The 21,198-nt window shown below is 39.6% G+C and overlaps 1 protein-coding gene across 7 annotated transcripts; it reads right to left on the bottom strand.

Annotated features, from left to right (window-relative positions):
- Positions 1–18: 18 nt before the first annotated feature.
- On the bottom strand, positions 19–19,646 carry aftpha (aftiphilin a). Of its 7 annotated transcripts, XR_013816229.1 has the most exons (11): positions 19,436–19,627; positions 11,838–13,372; positions 9,949–10,103; positions 9,716–9,842; positions 9,164–9,220; positions 8,952–9,074; positions 7,103–7,163; positions 6,746–6,829; positions 6,470–6,593; positions 1,271–2,053; positions 24–732 (listed from the first exon to the last, which is right to left on the bottom strand). XR_013816229.1 is itself a non-coding variant. In XM_079812832.1 (10 exons), the coding sequence occupies exons 2-10, from the start codon at positions 13,332–13,334 to the stop codon at positions 1,906–1,908; spliced, it is 2,376 nt and encodes a 791-aa protein (XP_079668958.1). In that variant the 5' UTR covers positions 13,335–13,372; positions 19,436–19,627; the 3' UTR covers positions 19–1,905. The 7 variants fall into 7 exon arrangements, 4 of the variants coding, with proteins under 4 accessions (XP_079668958.1, XP_079668959.1, XP_079668961.1 ...); XM_079812832.1 differs by having other exon boundaries at positions 19–2,053; XM_079812833.1 differs by having other exon boundaries at positions 19–2,050.
- Positions 19,647–21,198: the final 1,552 nt, after the last annotated feature.

Below are 21,198 nucleotides of genomic sequence, written 5' to 3'. Positions count from 1 at the left end.
CGAAACCAGTTTTTTTTTCTCTTAAATTATTTTAATTTCTTGTGTACACTTAAAGAAAATTTACACACTAGTTTTTTTGTTTTGTTTGTTCAAAGAGCCCGGGCATGCGCGATTGACCTCGGTACAGGCTCTTTAGAGAGATATCATTCATCTGTATGAGTTTTCCATAGGAATTTTCCCATAACAATTTTTACATGTTTCATAGTTTGACTGTACACAGTCCGAAGCCACAGTTAACTATGTAAGCAGTTCTTCCGTATGTCTTTACAATGTGCAAAATCCTCCAGGAGACAGAATAAACAATGACACACACACACACACACACACACAAAGAAAAGAACAGATGGGAAACTCTTCCTGGAGAACATTTCCCATCATGCACTCCTGTCGTGCAGGATCACTGTGACGGCAGAGACGTCCTCCAGAAGAGTCGGATTAAATAAAACACAGATCCAGCATGAGCAAACACACACTGATAACAGGGAAATGAGCGCAGGTACAGCAGATATTGGTCCCTTATTCTCGACACAGCTATTTATAGTTCATCATTCATTCAGCGGTTCCTTCAGTCCGAAGCCAGTGGTTTCACCTTACATTAAAATATAACAAACGACAAAACAAACGAATACGAGCAGCAAAATGTGTAAGAAAAGCTGTCGTTTCTATAAAGGAAAAGCGACACAATCTGAAAGCCACGCCCACCAGGGGGAACGATCCAACCGTCTCCATTGACTTTGTATTGCGTGAAGAACGCAAAAACAGAACAATGTCTAAAAGCTGATAATGTGACAAGTGTACAGCAAACAAGCTAAAAAACACAGAAATAAGGTTTTTATAAGCTGTCGACCCAAAAAAACGAGCGTTTAAAGACAAAAAAGTGGATCCAGGCAATTGGGACGGAGCGAGACATGTTATATTACACTGAGAATTACGCCCACTAGAGGGGAATGTGATCAGAGACAGGAAATATCATATATAAAACGGACTTTTGGATATTTGACTTAATGTTTACAGCACATGTAGGCATAACTGAGGCATACTGATCCCAAAATCTTCCTGCTTTCATCCACTTTTGTCTCCACAAACGCTCGTTTTTTTTTGGGTCGACAGCTTATAAATCCTCATTTCGGTGTTGTTTAGCTTGTTTGCTGTACACCTTGTCACATGTCAGCTTTTAGACATTGTTCTGTTTTTTGTTTCAAGTCCGAAATGACAAGGAGGCGCTTCACGCAATACAAAGTCAATGGATGTGGGCGTGGCCTAAAAGTGCTGTCTTCGTCTAGTGTGTCCGTGAGGAAAGCAAGTTCATTGTTAAACTAATCGCACAAAATAAAGATAGTCTTCTGTGTTCACTAATGCATGTGTGAAATAAAACCTACAATGCCAATATTGATTGTAATGGAATAGCCAAAACGATTTAAAAAAGGCCTTTTGTTTACGCAAAATATGCAGGCGGTTTGATTTCAAGTCTATATAACTACGCATGTATATATCGAAACACAAATCAGATCATTCACATCATCATTTGTGCCATTGAAGGACTCTTAAGCCAGTGTTTCATTAAAACAAACAACCGAAAGTGCCTCTCGTACACACCAACTCTCATCCCTGATTATATACAGATTGGCTCTAATATAAACACAAACTCTGTTACTGTCATTCTACAAATAAAACGATCTAGTCTTCTCTAAAGCGATCGATCAGTAGCCGATTATCTCATACGCTCGCTCTCTCTCTCATAGGATGATGTATTTGAACTTAAAAATGACCCCCTCCCAAAAAAAAAAAAAGAGCGCTAGAAAACCAAAAGGACGAAATTAAAATCGTATAACCGTCAGTATGGTGGGAACTGGAGAGCGATACACAGAGAAAGAGGGGTGAAAGGAAGCGGAAGAGGAGAACGCATCAGTCGGGCGTGGAGGAGGGCAGGAGAGGAGTCAGCGTGGAGGGAAACATGAGGACTTTAGCCTGCATGAACGACAGGTCCGGCAGGCCCGAGATCACTCGCCGAGCCTCTTCGCTCAGATTCTCCTCCTTCTGCACAGGCCTTCTGCTGAGAGAGATCACACCCATCAGACACCAGACACATTAGAGAAACACATCAGATCAGAGAGAGCTCAGACAGATAAGAGAAATATGTCAGACATTAGTGAAATAGACCGATTACAGAAATAGATCAGATATACATGCATTCGGGAAGTATTCACAGCGCTTCACTTTTCCCACTTTTTATGTTACAGCTTTATTCCAAAATGGATGGATTTCATTATTTTCCTCAATTCTACAAACACTACCCCATAATGGCAACCTGAAAGAAGTTTGTTTGAAATCTTTGCAAATTTATCAAAAATAAAAAAACGACACAAATCACATGTACACAAGTATTAACAGCCTTTGCCATGACACTCATGATTGAGCTCAGGTGCTCCTGTTTCCACTGATCATCCTTGAGATGTTTCTACAACTTGATTGGAGTCCACCAGTGGTCAATCCGGTGCAACGTCACTGGCCCTGTCCCAAATGGCACACTTCATGCGCACTTTCGGTCTTGTGGACTTACAATGGCCGCTGTGTGCACGTGTCTGTTAAGTCCACAAGACCGTAGGTTGTCCCATTCGTCATTTAAAGGGTAACTTCAGTGATTTAGCATTAAGCTTTGTATTTAAACTGGGTTATTTATGTAGTAGAAATGTGAAATTATTTTTGAATTTGGTGCCTTCTATACTGAGAAAAGACAGAAAATGTATTTTTGTCTCATGTGGATGAAAGACAACAACTCCCAGAATGCACTTGCTTCGCTGCCCTAGGAGGCCACTTTGACACCGTCGTTTTGATCTTCATAGTAATACAATCATTTCGTTCAGTTAGACAATAAACACTACAATTAAAAACTGAATGTGTCTTTTCAATAAAGTGTGAGTGAGCCGAACGAGAGTCACGTCACAGACGCAGCAGTGTCAGATTTCATTCCTCACGAAGAGCTGAGGTAACGTTAAGCGCCAGTCTGGCACGTTTTCAGATCGCATATGGAAGCTAAACTCACAGGAATTCATTGAAAAGTTGAAACACTCACTTTACTCTGCACCGCTCCGTTATTATGATTATCCGTGCAGCTGTCTGTGTCTGACATTCTGTGTGTGAGATCTCTCCCCTGTGGGCGGGTTGATAACATGCGGAACAGCTCCATCTAGTGGCTGTAGTCTTTAGCCTCTGGCCAAAAAATCCTCTGATGACGCAAAATGACGATATTTGCTTCATCTGAGGAATTTTTTCCAGAAATAAAATGCATAATTCTCTCGTCTCAGGGGGACATGAGGGGGGAAAGTACCACAATTTGAATATACTACCGGGTTTCTACTGATACAAAGCTTAATGCTAAATCACTGAAGTTACCCTTTAAGCTTAAAGAAGGGTGCTCGTGAGCATCCCCTTTGCGGCTGCTATGCGCCCTCGATGCGCACTTCAGCTGAGCCTGAAAGTTTGCGAACTACACAGAAGGCTTCTACCCGGCAGTCAAAGCGGCATTACGTCGTGAAATTGCGGACTCAGAGGAAGACCGTGAGGGTTTAGGGTGCCATTTGGGACAGGAAGAGATTCACGCCCACTTTAAGGGGAAAATTAACTAGACTTCCCATTGACTTCGAATCAAGTAAACTTTCGGAAAGTTGTTGAAAGTTCCCCTGCCGATTGAAAGACTAACGCGACCAGGTCCGCTCGTCATGACGTCACGCACACATCTTGAGTTTCACTTTCAACTTTCAACACTTTTCCATGGAAGGCGATTGGCAAAGAACTGACAAAATGTAAAAATGTGTACCTTCAATGCAATGTAAGTCGCTTTGGATAAAAGGCGATTGGCCGAAAGTTTAATTGATAAAGTTTTAAATATGGATATTTTTCTTACACAAAAGCATCGATTCGCTTCAGAAGGCCTTTATTAACCCCGCCAGAGCCGTGTGGAGCAGTTATATGATGGACAGATGCATATTTTATGGACCTCAAAAACAGAGCAACTATTACTGCTATTCTAATGCTTGTATTAGCCAGAACTTTTGTAATATAACTCTGATTATATTCGTCTGAAAGAAGAATGTCATATACCTCGGATGACTTGAGGGTGAGTAAATCATGGGCTAATTTTCATTTTTGGGTGAACTATCTCTTTAAGTTCTTCACGCCTGACTGCTTTGTACGGACGGTGTTTTGTGCCACTATTTTGTATTGAAGTCTATGGGAAGTCTAGTTCATTTTCCCCTAAAAAGGGCCGGTGACGAAATTGACAGTTAAGTTCCCGGATGTGCCGGTAGTCCGTATTGGATGTGATTTGGAAAGGCACACACCTGTCTATATAAGGTCCCACAGTTAACAGTGCATGTCAGAGCACAAACCAAACCAGGAAGTCCAAGGAATCGTCTGTAGACCTCAGAGACAGGATTGTATCGAGGCACAGATCTGGGGAAGGTCACAGAAAATGTTCTGCAGCATTGAAGGTCCCGATGAGCACAGTGGCCTCCGTCATCAGTAAATGAAGAAGTGTGGATCCACCAGGACTCTTCCTAGAGCTGAGTGATCGGTGGAGAAGGGCCTTAAAGGGTTAGTTCACCCAAAAATGAAAATTCTGTCATTAATTACTCACCCTCATGTCGTTCGACACCCGTAAGACCTCCGTTCATCTTCGGAACACAAATGAAGATATTTTAGTGTAAAGCTGATGCTGAGAAAGGCTTCAGACAGGCCTCCATTGGCATTCAGTACATTTACACTCACAAGACCCATAAAAGGCACTTAAAACGTCGTTACAAAGTCCATCTCACCACAGTGGCTCTACAATAATTTTACGATGCGACGACAATAGTTTTTGTGCGCAAAAAAAAATCAAAATAACACCTTTATCCAACTTGTTCTTGTCTTCTGTGTGTGCCTCCACGACGCATGCGCGAGAATATGACGTAGCGCCGGCGTTCGGGAATCCATGAAATGCACACTTAACCCCATTTTGAGAACTACGCCGAGACCTAAAGCACGATCAATGTAGAATTCAACAGCTTAGACACGCGCGTCTTCCTCTGCTCGTAAACAAATCGCTTCTGGGTCATGTGTCCGAACGCCGGATCTGCGTCATATTCTCGCGCATGCGTCGTGGAGGCACACACGGAAGACAAGAACAAGTTGGATAAAGGTGTTATTTAGATTTTTTTTTGTGCACAAAAACTATTGTCGTCGCTTCGTAAGATTATTGTAGAGTCACTGTGGTGAGATGGACTTTGTAACGATGTTTTAAGTGCCTTTTATGGGTCTTGGGAGTGTAAATGTACTGAAAGCCAATGGAGGCCTATCTGAAGCCTTTCTCAGCATCAGCTTTACACTAAAATATCTTCATTTGTGTCTGAAGATGAACTGAGGTCTGACGGGTGTCGAACGACATGAGGGTGAGGAATTAATGACAGAATTTTCATTTTTGGGTGAACTAACCCTTTAAGGAGGTGACCAAGAACCTGATGGTCACTCTTGACAGAGTTCCAGAGTTTCTCTGTGGAGAACCTTCCAGAAGAACAACCATCTCTGCAGCTCTCCACCAATCAGGCCTGTATGCTAGAGTGGCCAGACGGAAGACACTCCTCAGGAAAAGGCTCATGACAGCCCGTCTGGAGTTTGCCGAAAGGCACCTGAATGACCCTCAGACCATGAGAAACACTATTTTATGGTCTGGTGAAACAAAGATTGAACTCTTTGGCCATGGCAAGCATCATGTCTGGAGGAAACCAGGCACCGCTCATCACCTTCGCCAATCCCATCCCTACAGTGAAGCGGTGGGGGCAGCATCATGATGTGGGGATGTTTTCCAGCGCCAGGAACAGGGAGACTAGTCAGGAACAAGACAAAGATGAATGCAGCTGTACAGACACATCCTTGATGATCCTTGACCTGCTCCAGAGCGCTCTGGGACCTCAGACTGGGGCGAAGGTTCATCTTCCAACAGGACAGCGACCCGAAGCTCACAGCCAAGATAACAAAGGAGGGGCTACAGGACGACTCTGTGAAGCCCAGCCAGAGCCCAGACTTGAACATCTGTGGAGAGATCTGAAAATGGCTGTGCACCGATGCTCCCCATCCAACCTGATGGAGCTTGAGAGGTCCTGCAAAGAATAACGGGAGAAACTGCCCAAATATAGGTGTGCCAAGCTTGTAGCATCAAACTCAAAAGACTTGAGGCTGTGATTGGTGCCAAAGTATTGAGCAAAGGCTGTGAATACTTACTTTTCATTTTTTATTTTGAATAAATTTGCAAAGATTTCAAACAAACTTCCTTCACGTTGTCATTATGGGGTAGTGTTTGTAGAAATTTGAGGAAAATATTGATTTTAATCCATTTTGGAATAAGGCTGCAACATAACGTGGGAAAAGTGAGGCGCTGTGGCTCCCCCTGGTGGCCGAGAGGCAGTAGTGCGAACGAGTGAGGCTCACTGACCTGGTGGAGGTGCTGGTCTTCTCGACAGTCGACATGAGGCGAGCGAACGCATCCACGACTCTACTGCCGCCCCCGCTGACGTCCAGCTTGGCTTGGGTCAACTCGTACAGCTCCGGATCCACGCCTGCACGCCATCACACGCATATCAGCACACTTTTGTGATACGTTACCATATGTAAAGCATGCAGGAACGGTCATTTGAAGGGACGGTTAAAGATACAGATGCAAATAGAGCAGAGATCAATAACACACAGACAGCAGTGCTAAACAGCAAACCTGGTATGGAGGTGGCCGTGCCAGAGGGCGACTCGTCCACGGGGCCGAAAAAATCGAGGTTGAGCAGAGACGAGCCTCCACTCGCTTCAGAGAGAACGAGGGATGGTGAAAGAGAGGAGAAGGGTTACGGACAGAGAGAGAAAACAGGAAAGCAGAAGTTGACATGCTCAGATCTGGGTTAGTGATGAAATCTACATTAGTGCTGGTTTCTGTTAGAGAAGCATTCATGAGGAGACGTTACTGCACAACTGCTAATCAACAGGTTAGCTTCACACTGACAGATACTCCAGAAGAAGAAAAGCTTAGTTTCTCCATTCTTCTCTGTGATGTTAGTGAGAAACGATAGAGCGCGGTTACCGTCCAGAGGGTTTGTAAGGCCACTGCTGCTCCAGTCGAACTGAACGGGAGGAAGAGACTCCTGACGGAAAAAAGGGAACATATCACAAAAGTAAGCAAAAAAGTGCTGTCAAATTGATTAATCGCATCCAAAATAAGTCTTTACATAATATATGTGTGTAACCATATATATATATATATATATATAAAATCTTAAATATGAAGCATTTACACGTAATAATTATACACAGTACACACACATATATTATGCAAACACAAACTTGCGATTAATCAAAATTTTTTAAATGTGCAACACTCGGTTTATTATTTTATTTAGTGATTGCTGTATCACTTTTATATATATATATTTTTAATTCTACTTTGTGTGACAATATTTTCAGATCAAATACAACCCTCTACGCACACCTTGGCAATAGAATCGCCATTGGCTAGTAACATTTTTCGTTTAGTCGCCAGACCGATATACTTTATTTTATATATATATATATATATATATATAAATAAATATATATAAAATTATTATTTATATATAAATACACACACAAGCATGTATATATTTAAGAAAAAAATATTATTTTTATATATAAAACATTTATATTTATATATATTATAGATTATATAAATGTATATACATGCAAATATTTCTTAAATATATACATGAATGTGTGTGTATTTATATATAAATAATAATTAACAGAGTACACACACATATATTATGTAAACACAAACTTTTATTTTGGATGCGTTTTCGCGATTAATCTTTTGACAGCCCTAATATATATATATATATATATATATATATATATATATATATATATATATATATATATATATATATATATATATATATATATATATATATAAATATAAATGTAACTGTAACAAATGTATAAATGTAACAAATTAATATATATATATATATATAATATATATATATATATATATATATATATATATTATATATATATATATATTAATTTGTTACATTTATACATTTGTTACAGTTACATTTATATTTTTATATATATATATATATATATATATATATATATATATATATATATATATATATATATATATATATATATATATATATATATATATATATATATATATATATATATATATATATATATATATATATATATATATATATATATATCACACATAAATCCAACTCTATATATCAAGCTGAGCGATAATATAGTTACATTTTGCAACGATGCAAACAATCATGCAATTGAGATTTTCAATATGTTTTTTCAATTTCAATATGAAAATTGTTATTTCATTGTTTTTTGTTATTATATCCTCTATTAAATTGGGCATCTCGTGAATGCGTCTGATGCGTCTTTGTGCACACGCTTCAGATGTGTCAATCTTACAGCGCGAGTAAGATCGTTTGGTTTACATCAGCATGAGTTTGAAAATCACATTTCATTGGTTCAGACTTATGCCATCAAGAATTCGCTATGAATATTCATAAAGTTGGAATGCTGCGCTTTGAAAACAATACCAAATTTGTGCTGAGGGAAGCAGTCGTAGTGAAGAGCAGAGAAAAACTGCGGTTTTCATGGAAAAAGCAGAGGTACTCCCCTCAGAAAACATACAAATAAAGACACGTTTAGATGTTTGATTGTTATTTAGAGTACTGGGATCGCCAGACGAGGGCTTAATGAACTCATTTTTGCGAAAACCTCAAATTCGGCATTTTTCACTTGTTTTGCCTGTAGCTCGAAAATGATCCCGTGCGCATTCCCACTCATTTTGCCAGCACGGGTCACACATATAGAGCTGAGCGATATGACCAACTCTGAGTCGACAGATGACGGTCGGTGAAGACGCTCACCTGGGCGGTGTCTGGCGGACAGGTGTTCAACTCCGTGGCGACTGAAGGAGATTGTGCTATTGAGGCGATCATTTCAGCGGCGGAGACGGGCTTCACCGGCTCTTTCGTGGGTTCCAGCATCCCCTGCAGGCCGACAGGTGTCAAAGATGATTGATTAAACACACATGAGGACGTTTAAAATAAACCGGCATCACACAGGGGGCTCGACTCACCAGACTGGCAGCGTACATTGGCACAATTACAGGCTGCTTTTTATGGCCCGTGAACAGCTGAGGAGGAAGAGACAACAGAAGTGAGGACCTGTTTTGTTTTTGGGCTCTACTAGAATATGTTTTCATGAGTGAATGTTCAAAAAAACATAATTTTTCACATATTTGACATTGTTGCAGCACCTCTTTTCCCAGCCTGTCAGTATCGCTCTGTTTACCACCTGTCTCTGTGAAGCCCCTCCTTCTGTGCTCTGATTGGTCAGCTGGACCAGTGCGTTGTGATTGGTCCAGCGTGTCGAGCGTGCTTGGGAAATGTCCCGCCCATTTACCATAACCACCAGTTTCAACACACTACTAACTCACTTAACCAAGACCCGCCCCTTTATTGTGCATAATGTCTTGGGCGGGAATTATTTAAATGAGGAATATTTAAATAGGGACTTTGTAACTTGTCAGAGCTTTTTCATGCTTAGCAACATCACACACTAAAGAAAGCTGGACATGTAAAAAACCACAGATAAAATACACTACATGTCTTTCCTTAATCCGACTCACTATATTTCTGGTGTCAATGCCGAGAGAGCAGAGCAGTGTTTTGTTGGTGTGAGAGCCGCCCCACTGGTACCGGAGGCCGTAGGCATTGGTGACGTCCTGCAGCTGCTGCCAGACGTCCCGCAGTGCCCTACACAGCCCACAGGAGGAGACAGAGAGCGTTTCATTGACCACAGGATAATAATCACGACTTCATTTGCATTTGGCACTCAGCAAACAAACTCGTAGCTCCTCACCCGTTGGTTGTCCCTCTGACGCCGTCTTCCTGTTCTGATGTGTCAGGAGGTTTGAGGAAGGTGTTGAGCGTGGTCACTTCTACCTCCACCTGCGGAGCGAGGACCAGCTCGAAACTGGCCTGGAAAATCTTCTCCAAACGGCTGTGCAGTGCAGTCTTAGTAGAAAACAGAGGAAAACCACGGCTTTAACAAACACCTTTTGAAAAAGATGGATATGAAATATGGAACTGCCTTTTGATTCAAAATTATGCATCAACTAAATCAAAGATAGTGGATGAAGTGAGAGAATAAACATACAAAGCTGTAAAAAAAAATTATTCAGCATGGATGCATTCAATTGATCCAAAGTGACTGTGAAGACATTTATAATAATATAACATTTCTATATCAAATAAATGCTTTTTTTTTTTTTACTTTCTATCCATGTGATGCCCGATCACATTTTCACAAAAATATGAACTGTTTTCAATATTGATAACAATAATAAATGTTTCAGAATGATTTGTGAAGGATCATGTGACACTGAAGACTGGAGTAATGATGCTGAAAATACAGCTTTGATCACAGGAATAAATTACACTTTTAACAATATATTCACATAGAAAACAGTTATTGTAATAATATTTCACAATATTACAGTTTGGACTGTATTTTTTAATCAAATAAATGCCGCCTTGGTGAGCAGAAGTTAATTTTACCACAAACTTGTACTTCTATCACATTTAATTTATTACTGAAAAGTATCTGAAAATAGCAGTGCAATTAAAAACAGAATATTTAACGCAATATTTCTGTCTGTTATTGAACTTTATGCTTAATGTAAGGGTGCTTTCACATCAGTTCGGTTAATTTGGTCCAAACCAAGGGCAAACAATTATACATTGTAGCATTTTTCAGCTTTTTTGGTTCCTTTTCACAGCACACTGATTGCTTTGGTCCGAACCAGTTGAAACGAACCAAAATGCAGTCACATGACAACATCCACATCACTCATTGGCCATGGCGTATTTCCTAAACTGCGACTGCGCGGGCTGGTTTAGTCCCTGGCCATAATCTATTACATTGTTTGTATACACCACAAATATGCAAACAATACATTTCTATAATGGTGCGTGGATGCGGCTTGAAAACGACGCTCTAATGCACTTCAAATGGCGAGAGCGCATCGCTCGTCACTTCAAGCAAAGATTGCGCTGTTCTTGTGAGGTTTCGAAAGTTGTGACCTAATATGGTCATCAGACCAAATTTCTATGAGGCTCCACACCTCATCGCTACTCCAAATTTGTCCGCGAGCTGCCATGCTAAAGTGCAAACTGTCAACAAACACTTCCTCATCCCATAATGCACTGCGCAGCTGACTACGGCAGCTGGTTTAGTCCAAAAATGATCAGTACGTTTTGCAGTTGGGTCTGTTCGAGGTCGGATCACAATCTCACCACAAACGAGCCGCTCCAGAGTTCGTTTGGAAGCGTACTCGGGACGCTTGTTTGGTCTGCTTTTGGTGCGCACCCGAGTGCGATCGCTGCTTTCACACCTGACCAAACGAAAACGGGAAAAACGAATTCTAGTACGATTCAACCGAACTAAATGAGGCAGCACCCTAAGAAAGCTGGATTTATTTTAAGACTAAGTACATGATGTTTTGCTGTTAATTAGCAAATGTTTCATTTTGACTTGCACAGAGGAAGTAATGAAAGAGAAATCTGAAAGGCTCTATTTGTGCTTAATCAGTCAGAGAGAGTAAACCATCCGGCCCAGGTACATTCCTGAATCTGATATCATTTCCTGTTGACGTCCTGCCAGTTTTCAATACCTTTCACCAACAAATTGAGGAACAGAATTAAGTAATTATAGACCATCAAAACAGTGTTTTAGGTTATTAGACCTACCGTTGTACAACTTTTGTGCTCCTCCGCACCCGTAGGGGGCGCCGAAACCGGCTGGTCTTTATTCCAGTCGTCTCCAGTCTTTTCAGTACTCGATGCATCCTGTTCCTGCCCGAACGTTGCCCACGATTCCCCGCCATTCTGGCTCTGCTCCGGCTCAGAGAAAGCCTGCCATCCTCCGTTATCTCCGGCATCGGCCTCCTGCGCAGAGCTGAAATCCGCGAAACTGTCGCTTTCAGGAAAGTCTGCTAACGTTGTTGTTTCCTCACCTGCCAAATCGGTTTTACTAGGTTCTTTTGATGCGTCAAAATCGCCAAATTCATCGTCTTCATCCTCCGCCGGGGGAATGGGGGCCGTTTCGGACTGCGTTGTGGCCCCCTGCTGGTCAAAATCAGCGAATCCAGTCGCGCTAAATGAGCTGGAGTCTCCAAAGTCCCCGAAATCGCCGAAATCCTCATCGTCGTCCTCGGCCAGTTGGCTGTGATCGGCCGGAGTGGCCGTGTCCTCCTGAAGCGGAGGCGAGGGTACGGATCCCGTCGTGCTAAAGTCACCGAATTCTTCGAGCGCGTCTGTCGATAGCGGCCGACCGAAGGAAGTCTCCGTTTCCGTTTCTTCGGTCTCTGAGCCCTTCTCATCTGATTGGTCAGCACTACACCTCTCCTCATTAGCGTCGTGTAACACCCCGTCGTCATCGGCCTCACTCTGAGCGACACCGTTATGGGCTAGCGGCTGCGCAGAGCTAACCGCTTCAGTAGTATCCGCTTCTAGATCCCTTTGATCTACATCCGACCCTTCATGAAAACTCAAGTTCCCGTTGCTGAGACCTTCTGAGTTTTCCGGAGGGAATCCAAACCCTGTGTTTCTCGAGTCCCTGCTGTCGTCCGCTGTACTAGCTCCTCGCACTTCAACACTGTCGCTAATGTCATTCTGTGCCGGTTGATTTGAATGTTCCCAGTCTGTATTTGAAGGCTGGCTGTGTTCAGCATTTGAAAAAGCAGAGAAATCGGCAAAATCATCTGGACTGACATCGATTTCATTGTTTTTGTGTGGCGTAGGTGGGCTTCCTCCTCGGTCTAACGTTGCGAATCCGTTGGTTAGCACTTCAGCGGTGCCATTGCAGTCAATGGCGTCGCGGTCAGTCCGAGAGCCCGTTGCTAACTCCAGGGATGTGATGTGAGCTTGGTGCTCGGTCAACTTTTTGAGTTCCTCTACGCTAACCGTTCTGCCATTGGGCGTGCCGGTCTGGCCAGACACCACGCCATTGGACTTTGTAGACCCTGCAGGTTGAGGAGGCAGTCCCACGACTCTTCCATTGCTCAGTATCTCCGGCGGCGAGGTGGCGTTCAAAGCCTGAGACTGGTTGAACGAGGTGGGCGTGTCAAACTCCGAGAAGCTGGTGCTATTCGGGACACCGGTGAAGTCGCTGAATTCATCGTCCTCGTCCTCGTCCTCCATCGGGGGTGGAGAGGAGGAGTACATGCGTATCACGTCGGGCTCCATGGGGCCCTGAGCAGAAACACACGGCCAAGAGCTCACGCCTGCAGAAGAGTAGCAAAGGCTCTAGATTAGCATCATCAATAAGACAAAACAAGAGCAAATCCAATCTAACAGATCACTACTTTCCAATGAGACGCAGTCAGGAATTTGACAACAACTAGATCTAGATTTGTGATTGTTTGAGGAAGTTTTCTTGGCAGATGAATGCATTGGGACTGAATGATTAAAGGGTTAGTTCACCCAAAAATGAAAATTCTGTCATTAATTACTTACCCTCATGTCGTTGGACACCCGTAAGACCTACGTTCATCTTCAGAACACAAATGAAGATATTTTAGTGTAAATCTGATGGCTCTGAAAGGCCTCCATTGGCACAATGGCACGGTTCACTCTCGAGACCCTTAAAAGGTACTAAAGACGTCGTTACAAAGTCCATCTCACTACAGTGGTTCTACAATAACTTTATGGAGTGACGAGAATAGTTTTTGTGCGCAAAAAAACCCTAAATAATGACTTATATAGTGATGACGATTTCAAAACAAGGCATCATGAAGCTTTGAAGCGTTATGAATCAGTGAGTCGAATCATGATTCGGATCGCGTGTCAAACCGCTGAAATTTGGCAATCCAAACTGCTCATTCAACTCACTGATTCATAACGCTTCAAAGCTTCATGATGCCTTGTTTTGAAATCGTCATCACTATATAAGTCATTATTTAGGGTTTTTTTTGCGCACAAAAACTATTCTCGTTACTCCATAAAGTTATTGTAGAACCACTGTAGTGAGATGGACTTTGTAATGACGTCTTTAGTACCTTTTTAGGGTCTTGAGAGTGAACCGTGCCATTGTGCCAATGGAGGCCTTTCAGAGCCATCAGATTTCAACTAAAATATCTTCATTTGTGTTCTGAAGATGAACGGAGGTCTGACGGGTGTCGAACGACATGAGGGTCAGTCATTAATGACAGAATTTTCATTTTTGGGTGAACTAACCTTTTAACCAAGATTGCAAGGTGGCTTAGTGCGGTTTTCATATTTCAAAGGCTGCCATTTAATTAGATAAATATATGCGCTGCATGTTTCAGAGTGAAGCGCAGCGCTGTGTACATGAGCTCATGATCCAGTGTTTTGAGTCTCAAACTGAGCTGCCCGTGTAAATGAACACAGCTCTGCGTTTCACTCTGAAACATGTAATGTGTGCGCGCCATTTAATAATCGCATCTATTCATCTGCTCTAAGTTTGGGTTGCTTATAATGTGGATTTGGGAATGCAATATGTGCCAACTATCTTCCCGTATTTGTTGTCAACAAAAGAGAAGCTTAAAGAGCTCGACTAAATGCTAGTGGACGAGAAGAGGCTTAAAGGGGCACTTCAGCGCTGGGAAGATGAATGTGTATTTAAACTGGGTCATTTATGCAGTAGAAATGTGAAATTATTTTTGAATTTGGTGCCTTCTAGACTGAGAAAAGACAGACATTTTTTTTGTCTCATGTGGATGAAAGACAACAACTCCCAGAATGCACTTGCTTTGCTGCCCTACGAGGCCACTCCCAAAGCCAAGCCACTGGTTATCACTTGCCCACCATGACACCGCGCCCACTGTTGTTTTGATCTTCATAGTAATAAAATAATTTCCTTCAGTTAGAGAACAGACACTACAAATAAAAACGGAACGTGTCTTTTCAATAAAGTGTGAGTGAGCCGAACGAAAGTCATGACACACATTCATCATGAGAGAAGAGCTGAGCAGGGCTGAGGTAAGCGTGGCTGTCATTCTCAGTGTCCAGTCTGGCGTTATCAGATCACATGTGGAAGCTTAACTTTCATAGGAATTCATTGAAAAGTTGAAACACTCACTTTGCTCTGCACCGCTCCGTTATTAATGCCCGATCCGAGCAGCCGTGCGCATTTACATTCTGTGTGTGAGATCTCTCCCCTGTGGGCGGGTCGATAACATGCAGAACAGCTCCATCTAGTGGCTGTAGTCTCTAGCCTCTGGCCAAAAAATCCTCAGATGACGCAAAATGATGATATTTGTGCCATCGGAGGATTTTTTCCAGAAATAAAATCCATAATTCTCTTGTCTGAGGGGGACATGAGGTGGGGAAAGTACCACAATTTGAATATACTACCGGGTTTCTACTGATACAAAGCTTAAAGGAACTGTATGTAAGAAATGTATTTCAATTAATCATAAAATGGCCCTGATATGTCACTAGACATTAAGAAATCATGTTAAATAAAAATATTTATATCACTGACAACGGTTGTCTGGCCAAGATATTGTCATTTAAAAGTGAAGTTGCAGCCCTCAACTGATGTTGATGTTGACATGTTGTGTTTTGGCCTGAAGCGCCACCCTCCACCTGTCCACCAATCACGAAGTCAGTAGTGTTTCTGCATTCGGGTTGCCAGCTCTGCTCTAGTCAACACAGCTGCAGCTACAAACTTTTTGGATAAACAATGTCTAACTTTACGAAACCTAAACGACCTCGTTATGAATCAGAAAAACGTCGTGACAGTGTCCGAAATAAAACAAGGATTTGAGATGCCTTTGAAAGATGTAGACGGCTGAAAACGGAGAATAATTTGAAGACTGATGCCAACGTAGCTAATTTTCTCCTGGACAGGTCAGGTTCATCTATGTTTGGCTAACTTGTACTTAATGTAAATGGACATTTCAAATATTCATGACAGTCGAACAAAGATATGCATGTTCGTGCAAAGTAACGTTAGGTTAGCGCAGATGGAGGAGGTGGGTCATTGAATTGAAAAGGTAACGTTAATGAATTGTTTGGTAAATAAAAACGGCGAGTCGTCATTGCTAACATTAGTAATGCATTATCAGAGCCCGTTTCTCTGTCATTATGCTGGGACGCTGAGGAAAAAAACATTAGCACGCCTATTATGGCAATGTGAAAACGTATTTGAGACGGTAGCCTAACGTTACCTCATATTCCTCATTCGTTCTTCGCATATATAGTGGACAAAACATGCTGCAAGTGGACCTGTATGACCATTGCTAATGTTATTTAGCTTTGCTGTAATAATACTATAATATACTATAGTATTTTTTTATGTGGGAATGTACGAGCGTTCATATTTACGATTATATTTGGCTAATCGCCATAAGTAAATTGCGATTCATAATTACTTCACAAAACATCGCTCTTGAAGCATAAACATAATTAACAGAAAGAAAAAAACGTACTGTGTAGGACTCGTCACTTGCCATTGAAAGCTCCTTGTAGCAGCCTACCTTCCTTTTTTAATGCTAAATCACTGAAGTTAACCCTTTAAGGTTTTTTTTTTTTTTTTAACCGTCCACACAGTCGAATGCACCGCCTTGCAAAGTATACTTCTTTGGACTCGTATGTGTACACAGGCATTCACCACATGCGCAGTTTTGAGCCCCACAAGTTACAACCTATGTAAACACAGCTAAAAAATTAAATGCAAATGTGCAACCTGCGCATACAAAGTATAATTTGTCCATTAGTCGACCTAGATTTTATTAGTCAGTTAGCCACAGGAACAAAATACTCCACAGGAAGTGGCGAAGTCAGTATTTTACAATAAATCCTTAGACATTTCTAATGATTTTTAGTCATAGGCTGTCTGCATATTAACAGGTTTTCTGTAAAAAAAATATTATTATTATTATTTTATACTGTTATATTTATTCTTAGATGCTATTTTAAAATTTTAATAACGAAAATGTTATGGTAATAGTAATATTTCTTATTTTTATTTAGCAATAATAATAATAATAGCCATATTAATATATTAGATTAGATTAGATTCAACTTTATTGTCATTACACAAGTACAGGTACAAGGCAACGAAATGCAGTTTTCAACTGCATATAAACAAAATGTTATATACACACTTTTAATTTGTAAAAAATAAATAAATCGCAATTAGATATTTTCCCCAAATCGTGCAGCCCTGATACTAGGGCTGGGTATTGACACAAATTTCACAATTCGATTCTGATTCTGATTATTTTGGATATATATATTATCAGGTACAATACATGGCAAATTTTCTCAAGGAAAACAAATCTCTCAACTAATGCTGTAAACTACTGTAGCCTACTATAATATTGAAGGTAAAAATTAACCGATTTGTATGCAAACACTTAAATTACACTCAATTATGTTTTTTTATAATAATAAAGTTATAATATTAACTCCTTAAATTCTACTCCAATTCGTTTTTTAAAATATAAACATTTAAATGGTGGCCGTCATAAAAACTTGCCAGATTTATTCATACATGCATTAAATATTGAAGAACATTAACAATTCTAATGAATTAAAATGATAAATATCATTATTATTGTTGTTTTATAGTCATGTTGATACATAAATCACACGAAAAAAAAATTTTTTAAATCACAATCACAATTTTCATCAGGGGAAAAAAAGTGCCCCAAATCGTGCAGCCCTACAACACACGTAACCCGACCAGACTGCTGGACCGCTATTAACATAATTAAAGTGTCAGGATGCCCACCGGATTAGTCCAAAACTGTAATTACATTTAATTTGAAACGGAAAGGATGATTTTGAAATGGTTTCTGACACACAAAGGAAGTCGGCGCCTTCTGCAACGCTGCATGTGTTAAACGCAACAGTGAGAACAGCAGGAGTGACTGCATCTTCCTCCTTAACTGACATAAGCCTCGCTTCTCTACATCAGCCTCGTCCGTGTGTAATTACTGGACCACAATCACTTCTACTATTAGTGTTAGTGAGTTTAATGCTAAATATTACAATTTAGAGGGGAGTTTTGTGCTTTAATACCATGCAGAGCGTTGAGGAGACAACCATCAATAAATCTTCTTAATCTTGATATGAATAAGATTTGTGTTTATTATGTTTATTCACAGCACAGATAACATCCCACCATTGCCAGCGCTCACTAGGATAGTGCTCAAGGGCCTATTTACAGAAACCTGTAGTCAAACACAAACCAAATCAGCGGGAGTAAAACAGACAGATCGCCTTCAAATCAGACACTTATTAAGTGCTAATAGGAGAAGTGGTGACTTAAGTGGAGCAGGGAACGTCAAGAATGAACAGTCACTGAATGCAATTACTTACAAAGTCCAGCAAACGCACAAGCCAAATAAAACAGGGTCTATTGTACTGGGGACTTTGTCAGAGTTGTTTGCTCAAAGGCGGGTCAAACAATGACATGAATGTCACTTTAAATAACAGGACGTTCTCCGCCAAACCACGGTTTACATTAAATCACTTTAGCGACCCGTATGTTTAAAGGTTTCTCTATACTAGCACAAATACAACAAGAAAAAAGTACCATCGAGAAAGCATATACAGATTTCCTATTGAGTTATTTACTACCCTGGTTTATTATTGTGAAAATAAAGAGTAAAAATGAACATGCAATGAAGGACATTATCATCCATTTGATCAGAGTGACTGTATTTTCCCATAAGGATCAAGCCATTTAAAGGGCACTAGATCTATAAATAACCATAATCATAACTGAATATTCATATTATTTATGTAATGTACTACTATAACTCTTCTGAGGTACACAAGCAACGTTTGATTACATTTTGTTGTATACTTTCAAGTTGTCAAGTACACAAGACACGCACTTTAAGAGTACAGTTATTAACTCAGTTATTAATTTACTATAATTTAGCTGATTTTAATATGAGACAGCAGGCCTACAGCACATAAACTGATACAATTTTCGAAACTAATCAGATTTAAATCTGGATTAAACTGACATGTAGTCCTTCGGACGGGATCGAATCGGTTTTGGGGATGTTTACATTACGGCTAGCAGTTAGCAGTTAGCCTGATCACAGCAGTGCAATTACACCTGACAGCACTCAATGAGGTGTTTAACGCCGTCACAACAAGCGGCTTCTTTCTGAACAGTTAAACAAGTTGCCATAAGAGTCGTGTTATTGTTCTCCAAGTGATTTAGAAGCACAAACTCTATAGGTTAGCATGTAAACTCAATGTAGCATCAGAACCCATTGATTAACACGGGCGATGCTAGCAGGCTAATGTTAGCATAGGCTAACGGCTAGCTCTCGCGCAGCTGTCAGTCATGTTCTTACCTCTGGAGTCCGGAGGGATGTGTCCATCCTCACGAGCGCATCCCGCGCGCCGACCGCGAGCATCTGTGGCTCTTACATACACACACACACACAACAGGCTCGATCTCGCTCTGTCAGTCTGTGTATGTATGTGTGTGTGTGTGTGTGTGTGTGTATCCTTATCCTGCTCTTTTCCCGAGGATTACCCAGCATGCATCATGGGCTGTGGTGTGGCACTTCTGGACTCTCATGTGTTGATTGGATGAAGCTGATTTGGGAGATTTCAACCAAACCCAGCACTGAATTCATGTCCCTCATCCTATCATATAAAAGTCATATATATGTGTGTGTGTGTGTGTGTGTGTGTGTGTGTGTGTGTGTGTGTGTGTGTGTGTGTGTGTGTGTGTGTGTGTGTGTGTGTGTGTGTGTGTGTGTGTGTATGTGTATATATATATATATATATATATATATATATATATATATATATATATATATTAATGTATAAAGACCAAATTTATACTGAGACAAATTAATATTATAAATATGTGTAAAATATTATTTGGAAATAATGGTTTATATTAAGTTACTCACTATAGTACTGTACTATGTGTTATTTATTTGTTTATTTTAATTTAATCTATACATTTAATTAGTGTAATCCTTTTTTTTATTTAATTCATGTATTTTAATACATTTTACTTTCATGTTTATTTATTAATTTATATAACATTTTATTCTAATCTACTTTAATATTTATTTTAATTTATTTATTTATGTGTTTATTTATTATTTTTGGAAAAAAGTGCACAAATTGCACTTTAACCTAAATAACCAATTTATACTGTTAAAATTTATCAAATTAATATTATAAATTTAATTATTATTATAATTAATATTATATTTAAAAATAATATAAACATGTGCAAAACATAATTTGAAAATTATTTTTAAGTTTATATTCAGTTACATTAAGTGATTTATTTATTTATTTTAATTTGTTTATTTTATTTTATTTATTTAATTTGTATATTTTGATAATTTATTTATTTTATTTTGTATTTATTTAGTTATGTAGTTATTTAATTAATTTATTTAAATAAAAAAATTAATCTATGTATTTCATTTTTATTTTATTTTTTGAAAATACATTGTTTTGCCTAAAAGCCCAATTTATACTATAAAAAATTATATTATAAATATGTACAAAACATAATTTGGAAAATGTTTTTTTTTTTTCTATTCAGTTACATAAAGTTTTTTCTACACACTTTAGTACTGTACTGTAATATGTTTTATTTATTTGTTTACTCCAATATAATCTGAACATATTTATTTGAATCAAATTAAATTTTAATCAAATGGTTATTATTTATTTTAATGTACTTTTTTATAATTTATTTTAATGTATTATTATTACTTTTTATGTTTTATTTTACTCTACATGATTTGTTTTTCTCTAGGCATTTTCACGGACTGAAGTTTGAAAGCGAATAGAATAGAACTGAGCAGAATAGATGTTGATCTCATATATGAAGCAGGGTCGTTTGTTAAAGGGGTGGTGGATTGCCCCTTTTTACAAGATGTAAAATAAGTCTCTGGTGTGTGTGTGTGTGTGTGTGTGTGTGTGTGTGTGTGTGTGTGTGTGTGTGTGTGTGTGTGTGTGTGTGTGTGTGTGTGTGTAGTTTGAGCTCAAAATACCACACAGATCATTTTTATAGCATGTTAAAATTGTCACTTTTTAAAAAAACAAGCCGTTTTTGTGTATGTCCCTTTAAATGCAAATG

Source organism: Gobio gobio (assembly GCF_949357685.1).
Source record: "Gobio gobio genome assembly, chromosome: 3".
NCBI classification, from domain to species: domain Eukaryota; kingdom Metazoa; phylum Chordata; class Actinopteri; order Cypriniformes; family Gobionidae; genus Gobio; species Gobio gobio.
This window is presented reverse-complemented; position numbering and strand designations above follow the sequence as displayed.